Source organism: Rutidosis leptorrhynchoides, chromosome 1, assembly GCF_046630445.1.
Source record: "Rutidosis leptorrhynchoides isolate AG116_Rl617_1_P2 chromosome 1, CSIRO_AGI_Rlap_v1, whole genome shotgun sequence".
NCBI classification, from domain to species: Eukaryota; Viridiplantae; Streptophyta; class Magnoliopsida; order Asterales; family Asteraceae; genus Rutidosis; species Rutidosis leptorrhynchoides.
Window position 1 is genome coordinate 186,306,856 of NC_092333.1, and position 17,775 is coordinate 186,324,630.

The 17,775-nt window shown below is 32.3% G+C and overlaps 1 protein-coding gene across 1 annotated transcript; it reads left to right on the forward strand.

Moving 5' to 3' along the window:
* The first annotated feature begins 3,548 nt into the window (after window positions 1–3,548).
* On the forward strand, window positions 3,549–5,179 carry LOC139892883 (uncharacterized). Its single transcript, XM_071876009.1, has 3 exons — window positions 3,549–3,984; window positions 4,991–5,043; window positions 5,129–5,179. Exons 1-3 carry the CDS (start codon window positions 3,549–3,551, stop codon window positions 5,177–5,179), a joined length of 540 nt encoding a protein of 179 aa, XP_071732110.1.
* The last annotated feature ends 12,596 nt before the right edge of the window (window positions 5,180–17,775 follow it).

Below are 17,775 nucleotides of genomic sequence, written 5' to 3' on the forward strand. Positions count from 1 at the left end.
GATGAATGAATAGATTAAACTAAAGCTATGAATGAATTAATAGATAAATCTTAAAAGCTACGTTCGTATTATTATTATTTTTATAGATTTTTGGGTGATTTATATAAGTTAATAGTTAGAGATATTTATAGTATAGTTATTTTTGTATTATAATTATAAGTTTAGTTATCTTTGAGAAAAATACTCCTTCCTAATTCAAATTCATTCCTATTTCAAACTCGTTAATTTTAACCAACTCCCTATTAATTTGCCAACGGCTGTTAGATTTAACATTAAATCAGACGTCCTTGATTACTAATTAGACGTGTTCGATTAATTAGACGTGTGCCTGTTATCTTATTTAGACGTGTTACAATTAGACGTGTTCCTTATGTTTAATTAGACGTGTTCTTGGTAACTTATTAGACGTGTTCTCAATTAGACGTGTTCCTATTAGACGTGTTCTAAAGTAGACGTGTTCCTGGTAAAACTTATTAGACATGTTATATTTAATTAGACGTGTTACATATTTCTAATTAGACATGTCACTACTATTATTTAGACATGTTCCATTTTTTTAAAATGTAAAGTAAATTAGACGTGTCCCCTTTGTTTAATTAGACGTGTTCCTTCTATTATTTACACGTGTTCCATTTTTTTTAATTTTAAAGTTAATTAGACGTGTTCCTTATGTTTAAATAGACGTGCTATTTGGTGAACACGTCTAAATGAGGGGTACTAAATGAGCCTAAATGTAGTAGTGTGTAAGTGTGTGCACGAAATTAATAGTGAAAAATCTCCAATTTCGCTTTAGTGGCCTAAACCCTTCTCCATGTTTGAAGTTGAGATATAACCACGTTAAATTCTTGTGACGTTTATGTTTACTTTATCGTTTTATGCTTTAGTTATTCATTCGTTGTCTTGGGTTATTGATTGTGATCAATCACTTGTCATGTTTGAGGTCCACAAATCCTAATAGACCCGTCCCTACGGGCTCTCACCATGGCTAGGCTTGGCTCGCAATATCCATTGTGCCATAGGCACGAGCTTTGCATGGTTTAAATATGGGAGCTTCACCATACCATACGTAGGGTGGATGGGACAGAAAAGTGTATGCCCGAATGCTTTGAATTATAGGATATTGAAAATGTCCCTTTTCAACAACAAAATATAATATTTCCTCCAAATAAAAAGTTTCAAAATGTCATCGCAATTCGTAAGAATCGTTTTTTAATGGCATTTGCGAATGTCGAGTGGCCTATCTTACAAATCGTGTCCTAGATCGCGACCTATATCGCAACCTATATTACAACCTATACACTTTGAAATGTCATATCTTTTGATTATTAGCTCCGATTTAGTCATAGTTCTTTTTCAAATTTGTGAAATTTTTTCAAAGTCTATCCGTTTTAATATTCCCGAAGTTTCAAGACTTTTGAAATTCGACCTCATATTGTGATTTGCATTTTAGGAACAAATGTGGGATTTGCGACTTGTGCTATCTAATTAAATTGACATGCACTTTTAGTTAATATTGGATGTAAATCTACCGGAATACAAATTAGAATTCTATATATAAAGCAATCTATGAATTGTCAATGTACGTTTAAAAGTCAAAATCAATGAAAACGTAAAAATTGAAGGTCAACACCCAATTTTTTTTTTTTTTTTTTTTTTTTTTTGCGATTTTCGAATGACCTGAACTTCTCGTCACAATTGAGAAATCCAAGTATTCGCAGATCGCAAATAAAAATTACAATTTGCGAGAGCATTTTTACAAAAATGTTTTTTTGTTAAATAGTTATAATTGGTTTAAATAAAAGAGCATTTTGATTAAAATCCCTTAAATTTTACTATATACTTTATGATTTAGTGTTTGTATATTGTTATACGTAATTATAATGAACATTGTTTAGCGGTGATAGATAGTGTTTAATTATGATTAATTTTAGTGTTTTGATGATGATGTGACACTTAAGATGGTGAAATCTTTAGCCATGATAGGGATATCCATGGAGATATGGAGTATAAGGTGAATTTGAGAGCTTCAGGCTATGCAATGATCTAAAGGTTTCAGTCCAGGTGCCATAATCATGGTTAAACAATCTGTAGTGCTTTGATGTGGAGTCCTTTGGCTTCCATCCATTTAGGTCTTACAACAACAACAATGTCCAATCTCGCGCATACTAGGTATGAGGAGGTAAGATTTAAATAGTCATTCCTTTAACCTAGAATAGAAGAGAAGTCGTTTCTCCACACATGTGTAAAATTCACGAGAGAGGACCTCCGGCCAGTCTGACAAAAAATAAGATAAAATACGATACATACCTGAGTGAGTTATACGGTGCTCAAGAAAATGCAAGAAAGGCTACACGATAGACATATATAACATTCTTTATAACAAGTAAATTCGTTTTTATGATTTCACCTCATTTTTTCATTCCATTTTCTCATACTTACACTAAAAATTCTCTCTCAAAATACTCCTAACATCATACTTGATCATTTCCAAGCATTTTCACCATTTTTTAGCTTCAATTACAAGCAACGTGCATAAATAAACATACATGCGTACATACATACATACATACATATATATATATATATATATATATATATATATATATATATATATATATATATATATATATATATATACCTACATACATAAACATAACATCATGTAGGTTAATTTATGATGTTCATTTGAGTCTTGTAGGTGGCATTTTAATTTATGATGTTCTGTTGATGTATAACCATTCAGCTCACCCTTAGTCCGTCGTTGGTTCCTCAAGTAACTATTCTGATTTGGTTTATATCAATAAATAGCCTCTTATAAAGATGGGTCGTCATATACAAATGTAAACATTAATATAGGTTTTGACTTATTTAAATTGTGTTCTTAAATAAGTTTTATTTGTAACAGTCTAAATAATACTAATATCATGATACTAATATCATTCCACATTCTAAAAAGTAATCTAGCTGGTTGAGTACTAGATTGTGGAAGGAAATGTGGATTGGTGAATCTACGCTACCATCAAGGTTTGAACGATATTCCGTCTCGATATTAATAATGATTGTTTAATTGTTGTCAGGTTAATAGATGGTGTTGTTGGAGTGCAAAGCTCGAATTAAACAAGGTTTGCTGAATCTGTGAAACTTGTGACCGCGAGTTTAGAGTTATGGTCGCAAGTATGAAAGAGTTTGCTGAGAAAACAAAACTCGCGACCACCAGAATTTCATTGCGGTCGCGAGAATGGTTCTGACGGGAGAAAATTATAGAATTGAGTTTTCTTGCTTGTTAACTTGTTTCCTTGTTTAGATTTGCCTATATAAAGACCCTATGTAACCCATACAATGTGTGCACGAAATTTATAGTGAAAAATCTCTGGTTTGCGCCCGTGGAGTAAACTCTTCTCTGTATTTTGGAGTTGGGAAATAACCACGTTAAATCATGTGTCGTCTATCTTTATTTGTTTATGCTTTATTATTTGTTTGCCGTTCATGGGTTAGTGATTATGATCAGTCACTTGTCTTGTTGAGGTCTTCACAAATTTCTAACAGGTATGTGGCATTGGAATTGGTCTCGTCCATTACAATCTTCAAGTTATCTTAGTGGGTTTGAAGAGTTGATCTTGAACACTTCGCATTTGGTGCTAAACGATCAGAATGACTCTTGGTCTTTTTCGTTAGATATGGATGGAGTGTACACGGTTAATGAAGGACGAAGATTGATCGATGCAGCATTGTTACCTACTTCAGAATCGCCTGCAAGATGGTTAAACACAATCCCTCAAAAAGTGAACATATTCTTGTGGAGAGTGGCTTTAGACAACTTACCGACCCGTCTCAACTTTTCTAAAAGAGAATTGAAAATACAACAAATTAGTTGTCCGTCTTGTAATTATGGTATTGAATCTTTAGATCATGCTTTGTTTGGTTGTCTTATTGCTAAACATGTTTGGTCAGGGATTCAACTTTGGACTAATGTTGGTTTACCGGGTATTGATAATTGACTCCTATGGATAGCTTGGCTAGATAATTGGTCTACGACAACAAAAAGAAAAGAGCACCCATATAGTATTGTTGTGGCGTACATGTGGATTATGTGGAGTTTTAGAAATGCTAAGATTTTTGGTCCTCAAATGAATATTAGTGAACTTTTTGATTATATATGTAATTTTTCCTTTTTTTGGGTTAGTTATAGAAGCAAATATAATATTTCTTTGACCGATTGGTTTCATAATCCTTTGTAATTGTTTGGTTTTTGCCTCTCTAGTTTGTTGCTAGTTTGAGGTTTTAATAAATAAAAAAAATCCGCTTTTATAATACTTTCTCTGTCTCCGTTCAAATGTCTTGTTTGCAGATCAAGAGGTCACCGGTTTCGAACCCGGTTGGGCCCTCATTTTATAGCTCTATTAATTGAGTCAACGGAAAGCGTTGATTTATTGACGACTTGACCGTCGCTTAGAGCCTAAATTGAACTTCAGGTTTAAAATCCATGGAAATTTGATTCAACCGTTTTCATGGCGTCTCACACTTTTTTTTATGTTTTTTTTTTTTTTTTTTACCTAGTTATTGGTCGGAGATCCATTCGAAAGCAATCTCTCTATCCATAAAACATTGAGCGGAAAGACTTTCTCTACTATTGGGGTGTTCCATTATGGGTGGAGAAATGATTTTTTCTCTTTATTTTAAGATAGGGAAAAAATTATCTACATCTTATCTCCTTCATACCTTCACTTTTGTAAGATTGAGTTTTATTATTGTTATGTTTGATAAATCCGCTTTTATTATTGATATATCAATTATTCTTATGTAGTACTTATTGCAGCACAACTCTCAGACATAAGTAAATTTATGAAATAAATGAATAAAAATATTAGTTCCCTTATTATGAAAATAAAATATGAAATATGAAATATGAAATCTGTTGAACATATTTTTCTGATTTTGTACAAAAATATAATCAGGATAATGCTGATTGAACTTTATTCATCATATTTAGGTGAAAACAACATCATGCCTGGTTTGTTGTTTTTAGAGATAAAAATATGTCCGGTTTGTTGTTGATTTGGTTGTTTTTAGAGATATTTGTCGTTGTTTGGTTAGATAGGGTTATCTGGGCTTGTTTGTTTGTATTCAGGGCTCGTTTTGTGATCCGGTTGTTCAAGGCTCGGTTTTAGTTAGCTTTTGATCTTTTAGTGTTACTGTTCGTTTGTTGCTTCCGTGCCTTGCAGTACTTTTGGTCTTTTGTATTTCTGTTCGTCTTTTCATATATTGATGAAAAGACTTTTTTTAATGTTATCGTTATTTTGTTAAAAAAAAATATATAAAAAAAAAAAAATTCATACCTGGTGGGAACACAGCCTCCTCCTTGGATTCCAATTTTCATGTTGGCCTAATAAAGACAACTAATTGCATCAATCTGACACCATGATCTCACCCTAACTTAACCCATATTGAAAACAACAACATTCCAATTAAGTCCATTGTCCCCACTCCTAATTTTCAATTTACTCTTTTACCCTTCTTATCATTTACTTGCCCTCACCAGTAAAGTTGCACTTCAATAAAGAGAACGAGGAGGGAGGGGTCACGGATAGAAAGCTTTACTAATAACTTCATTAATCAAAACTGGAAAAATGGGAAAATCCCTTTGTGTACAATTCTTTTTTGATCATTGCATTTATTAAAGCCTCAAAAGTTCTGTGAAGGGGCCATTGCTTCTTATTACTATTGGGGTACATTGTGGTCCTTATATGAAAAATACACAAATATATAAATATAAATACTTATAATTATAACATATATACATATATATGCACCAAGTGCATGAATCATCTAATGATATGCATCCATTTGTAATTTAAGGTTCCCTCTTAGATATATATGCAAATTTGTTCATTGAATTTTTTACATGTTTGTGTGAGGAGACATATGCCTAAAAAGAAAGTATATGCATCTATGCATATTCTTTGAACACTATTGATTAATATCATCATCTCTCATGCTAATATGAAATGAATAATGTTCTGTGGAAAAGCTCCATTACCTAGTCAAGTTCTATAATAAGATTATATCCAACCACATATAAATATGTATACATGTTACATTGATTGTAGATACAAGGGTCAAATTATATTTTAACATCTATATCAAGTCAAAAGGATCCCCTAAGATGTTTGACAGGAACATATTCTTTAAAACGAGTCTAGAAAATTTTCAATATGAATGATGAAGGTGAAGGTGGAAGGTTTTCATCCGACCTCGTACCCCAACATGATTACTCCTTAGCTATTTCTAATCCATCCATAACTATCACTAAATATTCGTTCTAAACAGGGTTCGAATCTGAGACCTCTTCTCCTTAGCTATTTCTAATCCATCCATAACTATCACTAAATATTCGTTCTAAACAGGGTTCGAATCTGAGACCTCTTACAAGAAACTGAGAGTCTGACACCTCTTGAACAAAAGTGCCAAGATCATAATTCAAGTGGCCGAAAACTATATACCACATAATAAAATAAAAAGATGAAAAACAATTGAGCGGCGGAACTCAACCGTATGAATCAAGATGAAGAAGAATTAGTAATTTTAGTGATGTGTGGATTCTTTAAACCATGATTTTATTTAGACCTTTTTCAAAATATATAAGATTAAAAGCATACATATGACATTTCATGCTCAAACTTTAAAAAGTTAGCCATACAATTAGTCATCTTAACTTCATTATGATCATACATTCAATTCATTCATGCCCTACCACACAAACAAAAAAAAACACAACTTCAAAAAAGTTGAATGTGTCTTCTAATAAAAAACCACACACACATTTCCTCAACTTTTCACACACTAGTAGTAGCTCTATATGATTCAAAATAACATCAAAAGAGAAAAACAGAACAAACAACTATAATTACTACTCAACTATATATATGATCAATACTAATAAAGAAACTAAAAGTAATTTGCTAGCAAGCTAAAAGGATTTTAATCATCTTGCACGTATATTAACATGGTTATAAACCGATGCCAAATGAGAAGCAAAAAACAGCTCTATATCCGGTGGATCAAAGAACGAAATCTGTGTTCTTCTCAATGAACAACTTGAACTAATTCTTCGCTTTTTCGGTGCCGGTGGACATGTTGAAATAGTGGGTATCTTGTACTTTTGTGCTTTAGGGGTTGTACAACCAATAGTACTAAACTCTTGATCCTTCTTCTTTGATACTAGTAGTAAATTATGATCCGATGAACATAACTTAATTGGTGATGATGATAAATTAGTCTCTTCTTTCTTCTTGTCAACAACTTTAACCCTAACAATCTTCTTTTTTAGTGTTCTTGTTTTTTTTCTAGATGGCGCCATTGAAAAAACTATCAAAAAAAAAAAAAAACTAGATAAGCCAACTAAAATCTTTTTGTTCTAAATTTGAATAAAAAGGAGAATATGTGAAAACAACATTTCAAAAAAATTGTACTCCGTAAGACTTATTAAGAACCTAAAAGCAAAGAAATAAATATCTTTGACTGAAAAAGTTATCTAGATTGATAGATAGATGGTGTAACTACTTTTGAAAGTATACAAAGGGAGTAAATCCTATGAAGTAAAAGGTAAAATGAAGAGTAGAATCTAGAAGAAAATAAACAAAGATTTTGGTAAAAGTAAAAAAGTTGTGAAGAAATTAGGATAAGTACGAGAAAGAAGGATACGAGGAAGAATTAGATAAACGCGTAAAAAGCGGAGCAGCAAACTTAACAAAATTTGAAATCCTAGAGAAAGGAGGGAGGCAGGTTGTGTTGTTATATATATATATATATATATAGTCAAGTGATAGGGACTCGGGTCATGGGGCCTGCCCGCTACCCGGATTTTGTGCTCTCTTTTTCGGGATAACAGTTTTACATCATTTTCAAACGGGTCTCCTCTTGGTTTTATTCCGGTTTACATTTATGGCCTTATGGGAGGTGAAAATATTGAGGTTTTAGAATTGGGGGTGATTATTCATTCTTGTTTCATGTTTATTCATCTTTTTTTTTTAAATAAATATACAATATACAATAATATAATAATAAAATAAAATAAAAATAATAAAATCCTAATATAATAAATAAATAATAAATACTCGTATAAGATAATGTAGGTATGGCGGCTATGTGAAGTTTTAGAGTAAGTTTTTTTTTCTCTCTTTTTTGATGTTGACATTGGTTGATCTTTAAAGATAAAATTGCTGAAATAGTCCCTGTGGTTTGTACCAAAATGCTAGTTTCGTCCCTGTGCTTTTTTTTATGGATTTGATCCCGGTGGTTTGTAAAAGTTGCTGATTTAGTCCCTCTGACCGACGGTCGTCAAAAAATTCCGTTAACTCCAGTCATGTGACAGACACGTGAGGGTATTTTTGTCCTTTCATTCTTTTATTGACCATAATGCTGAAATCGTCCATGTGATTTGTAACAAAATTGCTGGAATGGTCCCTGTGGTTTGTCACAAAATTGCTGAAATCTTTATCCCCAAAAATTTTGTCTTCCTCACCATCATCTTTATCCCCAAAAATTATGAACAAACCCTAATTTTTTACATTTTCTTCAAACACTTTAATTAACATGGTAAAATCAAACCCACTAAAATTAAAACCAAATTTACTATGCTTAACAAACATATAAACTTGATTCAAACACAAATACTACTAATACACATACATATACATATACATATACATATACATATACATACATATACATATACATATACATATACATATACATATACATATACATATACATATACATATACATATACATATACATATACATATATCGATTAAATACAGAAATCAAACCCTATATCTTCAAATCGAACCCAGATCCAGAAATCAAACCCTATATCTTGAAATTGAACCTCGGGTCTGGTTCTTCGAAACAAAATCTCGAATTATGGTACTCGGATCTGGTTACCTGCTGTGGAGTTGAAGGTGACGACGACAATGGTGGTTGTAGTCGCCAGAATTTCAACAGAATCATTTTAATTTTTTATTTTAAAAGAAAAACAAGTCATTCCAGATCTAGAATTTTAATCACCGCCACCACTTGTCTACTTCAGATATGCAATCGGAGTACGCAATCGGAGTACGAAACCCAGATTCATATTCGATTTTTTTTATAAATTTTTTTTGCATATATGAAATTATATTTATTAATTGGTTTGAATAATATGAATAGATTTTGAAGAATCTGATGTGATTTTGAGTATAATTTAGAGTTTATATTTTTGTAGGTTTATTAAAATGAATTTAGGGTTTGTTCATGTTTTTTTTGGGGATAAAGATGAAGGTGGGGAAGAAAACATTTTTAGAATAAAGATTTCAGCAAATTTTTTACAAAGCACGGGGACCATTTTAGCAATTTTGGTACAAACCACATGGACGATTTCAGCAATTTTGTAAATAAAGGAAAGAAACTGACAAAAATACCCTCACATGTCTGGCACATGACTGGAGTTAACGGTCTTTTTTGACGGCCGTTGGTCAGAGGGACTAAATCAGCAACTTTTACAAACCACCGGGACCAAATCCATCAAAAAAGTACAGGGAAGAAACTAGCATTTTGGTACAAACCACATGGACTATTTCAGCAATTTTGTCATCTTTAAAAGTTTACTAATAGAAAACGATTTATTACATCAATCTTACTTGTATTCAAGGTTGCAAAATTAACTATTCGGGGATTAATCGATCGAAACTTTAGTAGAATTGAGCGGTAAATAGGAGATTAATCGGGTTTAATCGAATTGTACTTTATACATTTAAATATTAAACATCAAAAATTATATGTTTAAATATAAAAGAAAACCATAAACATAAACATAAACCATAAACATAAACATAACCTAAAACAAAATTGTCTAAAATTATCTATTGTTCAAAAACTCTAAAGTTCTAGTCTAAAGTCGTGTTAAAATGTTGCCCAATTTTGAATTTTAACCGACTTTAATTACCAAATTTGATTTTGACCCATCAATTGACGTTGATGGATATTAAACGAATTTTGAAAAATTGAAACGAATTGCTTTTAAAATAAGTATTCAGGAATTAATCGGGTTTTTTATAACAGTGCTTCTATAAAGATTTGAACTCATTTCAAGAGAGATGAAATGCCAATAGTTGCTGACCAATATGAAACTAGGGATTGCAAAATGACTCGTATGATGGGGAAACCCGAAACCCGTTATAATTGGACCGGGTCTGACCCGAGTCCGTCGGGTCATGGGCCGGGTATGGGAATGGTTACAAAAAAATTCCGGGTTCAGGTTCGGGTATGATTTTGGATATAAACCTGTTTACCCGACCCGCTTACCCGTATATCCGGCCCGAGGAATTTTAATAATAATTTTTATGTAAAATTTTAGTATTAGTATTATATTGTTAATGTATAAAAGATTTCTCTTATTTGTTTTGAAAACGAGCATAATTTTATTCAATATAATCATATACAACAAGTTTTCATGATGTAATATTTTATATACTTTGTGTATTTGAGTATTTTAGAAACATTTCAATCAACTTTTTGTATGTCAAATTTTATAATAATTTAAACATGAAGTAGTTAAGTTATTTTTCGATATTCTGATTTGGTAACTTATTGAAAAATAGATACAGAATGACTAATCGGGTATACCCGTGTACCCGTGGAGAAACCCGAAACCCGATAGTATGTAAGTAAATGAGGACCCGACGGGTTTTGAGTCGGGTTTTGGGTGGGGTTTCTTAATCGGGTTCGGGTCCGGAATTACCTAAACCTGACTCGATGTCATCCCAATATGAAATTGACAAATGAATATGTAAAGTTTTTGATTTTTTATGTAAGTCTAGCATTCCTCTTAATTAATTTATCAATAAGGATTTTTCTAAACATAGCTTTTAGGGCTATGCTTAAGGATTTAAAACATGCATTATTCTGTTGTACATATTCAAAAATCACATCAAATAACTATTTTTTGAAAGGTAATAGAATTTATTCATATAAACAAAGATACAATCATGGTACATCAACAATAGCATCAGAATGGTTCACAGTAGCATCACAGTTAATTCCCACATACAACACAAACTAAAAACTAACTAGACATAACTATTGACAAGAAGGCAACGTAACATCCGTTAGAGAGGGTCACACCATAAAGAAAATTGGGTTATGAATCCAATTGTGTCAATCGATAACTTTTTCTTTGCACCTCTTCGCGATCCATTCGTAGCTTGTAACTTGAATTTCATTCAACGCAACCGGAGTGTTCCAACATTTATTTGTAAAAACCTTTTTATTACGGTTTCTCCAAATTAAGTATGCGCATGTCCACACCATCGCTTGCCAATTTACTTTTCCCATCGATGAAATTGCTTGACCCGAATCAATAAATAAGTCCCCAACGTTAATAAATGGTATCCCGCCCCGTCCCCACCAATCAAATACTTTGCACCAAACATCAAACGCATGCTTACAATGAATTAATGAGTGATTGACCGATTCCACATCATCATCACATAGAGGGCAACGAACCGTATTGAGATCAACCCCTCTTTTGTCGAGTTCAAGAAGTACCGGAAGTCGTAATTTCATAACTCTCCAAACAAACACCTCTACTTTTTTTTGTAACACCCTGATTTTTTTTTATTTAATCACAGCGGAAGTACATTTAGTTACTAAAATAACCCTGGTTAATACTTACAAACCATAGTTAATAAATCAACTTAGTTAATGTTATTACAATATTCCAAAACATCGGTGTTACGTGAAAACATCATTAAAATTGAAAACATCAGAGTTAATCACATAGTCAAACATGTCTTCAAACCCGTCCGCAACACCCATCCTAAACAGCAGTACCTAAACCTGCAAGGGTGAAAATGTGGGGGAATTAGCACAGCTGCTAAGTAAATGGATACTATCTAACAGATCAAGCATAAGCAACTAAACATGCAAAGGTCACAGATATGCTAACGTCCTGAACTAGCATACAACAACAACTGACAATATGAGGATCGGCGGCTTGTACGAGCACACGACTTAGTTAATCAGGCTACAGTCTACCGATAGTTCGCTTTACTGACTCCACTTCATAACCGTCCAGACGTAACACATGCGTCCTTCTATGCTATACTGAACTATCAGTAACATCATGACCCGACCAGGCTACCACAGTCGACCTGACATCAACCCTACCTTGCCGCCTACGTGGGTTCCCAACCTTGCCGCCTCGGTTGGTGTCCAACTAACAGTGCGCACATAATATCACAGGCATTTAGTGTGACAACCCGGAAATTTCTGACTGAATTTAAACTTAATCTTTATATGTTCCGACACGATAAGCAAAGTCTGTATTGTTGAAATCTCAAAAAAAAAACTTTGAATTGTGTTCATATAATCAATTACTCTTTGACTGTGCTCGACGATTCACGAACAATTATGTGTATAGACATGTATATATATAAGATATAGTCATATTAATTGAAAACGTTAACAAAGTATTAGATGTATAATACTTTACATGAACATATTTGTTTTAATATGTATTTAATATAATTATCGACGGAAGTAAAAGATAATATCAAATGATTGAATTATCAGATACATTATAATTATGATTACGAGTCTCTGTTGTAAAGTCCACTATGATCTAAGAAAACTATCCATTTTAACAACATTCGGAAATATTGGTAAAGTGATTTACAAGTAAGAACAAACAGATCAATTAACGACAACTAGACAAAGATTAGTAGAGATTAACTTTCAACACAATGATTGCTTCGTGCCTTTTGATAAGATAATTATTAGTTTTCATAATATTGAAAACGTTTTATGACATAGATGAAATCTTTTAAAGAATGAATTTGAATATATACAATAAGTCGAAATGTTAATTGTTAGAACTAAATATATAAATAACTTGCAACGTGTATTTAAAACGTGTTCATTAAATATATATGTTTTCAAATTAGTTAAGTAAACGATAGTAACGCTTATTTATTGGATTCAATTGATATAGTTGTGTTAATTAAAATGTTTGATAAATTAAAATAAGCACTAGCACATAAATGAACAATATCTATTTAAGTTTTAAAATTGTAAACGTTATAGGATATAATATTCTCTATTATGTAAATGATTCTAAAATAACTTTGAAATATAAAAAGATTTTGAAAGACTAAATATTATATTATTAAATAAATATTTCTAATTTTATATTTCTAAATGAAAGTATATTTATATTTTACAAAGTGATAAAATAAATATTTAATTAGTCATAAAACGTTTTGATTCAAAATAATACTATTATATATACTTTACTAAACAACGAGAAGTTGATTTATAGAAGCAAATGACCACAACACTCAAAAATATAAGTTACATTCCTTATTATATAAATCATCGATGATTAAGTCTAATTATTGATAAAGGTACGTGTCGCGAAACGTAAAGTACAAGTTTTCTAAGCGTACGAAAGGACATTCGAAAAACCGAAATCGGTACGTAAGTCGAGCATCAACGTACAATTCATCGGTGCTAAAATTACAAATCAACTATGCACGGAAATATAATATAATATTTAATTAATTCTAAAGATTAAATATATTATATATTAAAAAATATATATAATTGATTACATTACACAAATAAGTGTCGGCAAGGAATGTGAACTGTATTACAAGGCCATGCGATCGCATGGCCACACAGGCTAATTCCCATGCGATCGCATGGGGTGGTAGGTGGGGTGAAGTGCTTTTAAAATGAACGAATTGCAGTTTGTGAGATTCATTTTCATCATTCACTCTGATCTATCTCTTACATATTTCTCTCTATATATATTAAAATTATTATTATTATTATTATTATTATTATTATTATTATTATTATTATTATTATTATTAAGATTAATATTATTATTAATCATATAATTAGGAGTATTATTTTTATTATTATTATACATAAAATACTACGACGAGGTCATGAGCGAGTAATTTCAAAACGTGTTTTCAAGTGGGATAGAGCTAAGGAAATTATGGGTTATAGCTATGGAGGTTATGGTATGGTTCGGGGGTATAGCTCGTGAGGTCAAACTAGTGTTCATCGTCTCCGTCGCGTCTACGTAATTTCCTACAATATTGAATCACAATATTGATACGTGAGCATTCACATCTTATCTTTTATATATTAATAGTGTATCCATGTCTAGTGCTCGAGTATATATGTTTATGCATGCTTGTATACTTTAATTTTGTCGTTAGATAGTTTATGATGAATCACGAATTTGATACATATGCTACTGATATAAAGTATATGATATGCATGTTTTTGGAAAGCTGGCGAAAAATTATTAACTTTTCATTTAGAAATCACGTGATTTCGATGAACGGATTAAAAGATATGGTCAACTGAATTATGGTTAACGTTAATTGAAATTGTGTTTGAAACTGTAAATTAATATTTAAACAACTTGTCTATGAGATTGATAAATTGAATTTTCAAATATTACTAATCGAGTAAATGAATTTCTATATAAAGCACGTCTCGTTTTGTTGAACAATTGTCAAAGTTGACTGTCATATCACGTTTTAAAGCTTTATAAACACTATAATCTAATTTTATAAGTATTGAAAAGCTATGTGAAATAATAAAATATTTTCGATTGCCATGATAATTCAAATATAATATAGCTCCTGAAATAAATAATATTTTGAGTTTGATAAACTATAAATTCGTTCAATTATCAAGACTTATACTATGATAATAAACATGTATAGATTTAAAGATCATATTGGGTCAGGTTGACTTTTGAGATGACTTTTGTTAACTTTTGTATGTCGGTCTCGAGCATTAGGATTGTGATACACTATGACCCGACCTAGCTTGTTAAACATTTATTGGCCAACATATATTCTCTAGGTTGAGATCTACGATTACTTTGCATTCACATTTCGGTGAATGAATTTATGTGCTGCTAAGGTGAGTTTATAGATCCCTTTTTAATTGCTTTTGAAATCTATATTTTTGGGCTGAGAATACATGCACTTTATTTTAAACGCAATGGATACACGTACATACTAAATTCTACACCGAGTTTGAACCAAAAATCCCTTAGCTTTGGTAATTAGTAACTGCCGGTTATAAAAACTGGTGGGCGCGAGTAGTTATATATGGATCCATAGGGCTTGACATCCCCGTCTGTTCCAGGTATAGAAACCCTAGCCTGAACTATAAAACAGACGTATGCTATTTGAGTTTAGTACACGTTGGTTTGCGTGTTTTGTACATGTTGGTTGCATGTATGTTAAAACAGGGGTACTTGTTATATAGGCGTTAAAGTTTAGTTACCAGGGTGCTCAATCTTGTAGAATATTTTGATAAACGTTTCTGGATGAAACAACTGAAATCTTGTGATCTACCTTTATATACAGAATATGTGCAACATTAAAACTATAAACTCACCAACCTTTGTGTTGACACTTTTAAGCATGTTTTTTCTCAGGTTCCTAGAAGTCTTCCGCTGTTTGCTTATACGTTATACAAACTATGTGCATGGAGTCATACATGCTTTATTCGAGAAAACTTTGCATTCACAAAATCATCACCATGTATCTAATTTGACTGTATTGTCGACGAATGTATTGTTATTATATACGGTGATTGTCTATACGTAGAAATCATCAGATGTCGAAAACCTTGGATTTATATATTCATTTATGGTGTGCCTTTTCAAAAGAATGCAATGTTTACAAAACGTATCATATAGAGGTCAAAACCTCACTATGAAATCAATGAATGATCGGGTCATCACAGTTGGCATCAGAGCTTGAGGTCATAGGGAACCAGAATTTGCATTAGTGTGTTTAACTGGTAATTGTTAGGATGCATTAGTGAGTCTGGACTATGACCGTATCTGTTTTTACCAAGTTTTACTTATCATTTCTTGTCGGAAATTACATGCTTATCATTCTTAAGTCTAGACACGTTTCCTGCATTTATTGCATGCATAGTGTACAAATGAATTCATATCTTACCATATCTATTACTGTAAACTTTGCTTGACATCTTCCGAAAATTTCTCTGTAATTTATGGGATTTTGGTATTATATATACATATGTAAATTATGTGTTGAAGAATACCAATCTAAGTCCTATAATCTATTTCATATCAAAAATCAATTCCCCGATTATACAAGATGGATCTCGCATCTAGTTCGAATTTCTCAGATTCCGACAGCTATTCTGATATGGAATTCGACCTGGGCTCTGAAAGCAGCGTAACCGGAATGGATCAAACAATTAGCCATCACCTATTCTGGATAAATTGGGGATGGGTTCATACTCTACTTAATCATTGGAGACAAGAAGAAGCTTGTAACACCCGTTTTCAGTTACGAGTTATTTTGAACGACATTCGAAATACGAGGCATGTAAGTGTATATTTGGATCCCAAATAAAGTTGGAGTTAATGTTCTAAAACCTTACCATTGGATAGTAAATCTCATTACGTTTCCAACGATATTTGATTCGTCGAAAACGGAGTTACGGTTTGAAAGTTACGACCAAAACAAGTTCAGTTTCAGACTCAGTTCATTGGGACTCCGTCTAGACTTTGGGACGCCATCCAACAATGAAGGTTAGGACGCCGTCCAAGCTTTTTGGACACCGTCCAGAAGGCCTGACGGGCCAGCAGCTCTATTTTACTCAAATTAAAAGGGGTATTTGGGTCTTTTCACTTGGAGTCGGTTTGGGATCATCAAAAATGATCTAGAACTCCATTTGGAGCTCATTCTCACCCACACAAAACACTCTCATCTTATTTTAGAGAGAGAGGGTTAATTTAGAGTGAGAAAGCTTGGTTTGGTGAAGAAGATGAGCGTTTCGGGTCAAAGCTCGAGAGTTAAAGTTGTTCCTTTCATTCACGGCTACATTTTGGTAGTATTGGTAAGTCTCAACTCCGAATTTCATTGTTAAGATTCTTGTGTACATTTAGGTTTTGAGCTTGTTATTTGTAAAACCCTTTTAGATGATGAAGAGGGTTTATGGAAACCCACTATTTTGATATTTTGCGGGTTTTGGGTTGGTTAATGATTTAAGCATGTTTAAGGTTTGTAAGTGGGGTATAATCACTAGTATTAGTGATTTTAGGAGTGTTGGAGCTTGTAAGACCCATTTGGGGGTAAAATGGGTGAATTTGGGTTATGTTGAGAAAAGGAAAACCCTAATAGCTATGATCTAGGGTTTGGCCATGTGAATTGAAGTTGTAAGTGTTAAATTGTGTTGGTTAGTCACTAATACACTTGTTAATGATGGAAGAATTGTAAATGGGTCACATTTGGCTAAAATGGTATGTATAAGTATTGAAATGGGTCAAATGAGTTAAGGTTGACCTAATTGGGTAAAAAGGGTATGAAATACCCTAAGTTTGTGTTAATTGGTGTTAGTAGACTTACATCACTAGTTTTAGTAATTAAAGATGAGTCTTGGCCATTTATGGGCGGTTTTGGGTGTAAGTGAGTTATTTAATGCTTTTGGGTCACTAAATGCTCGAGAGTGAGTATTGTGGTTAATTCCACAAGTTGTGTATTGAATGTGTACTTATGTATTATGTACCTTGCTCGAAGCATACGGAAGTGCTAAATCACCACCGACGTGATAAGGTGAGTGGAATAATTATATGCGTAGGTATATAATGTATCTATTTGTTGTAGCGTGAAATGTGTAGTGTCGAGGTGTTAAGACACCACGTTTCACGTGAAGAGTGTAGTA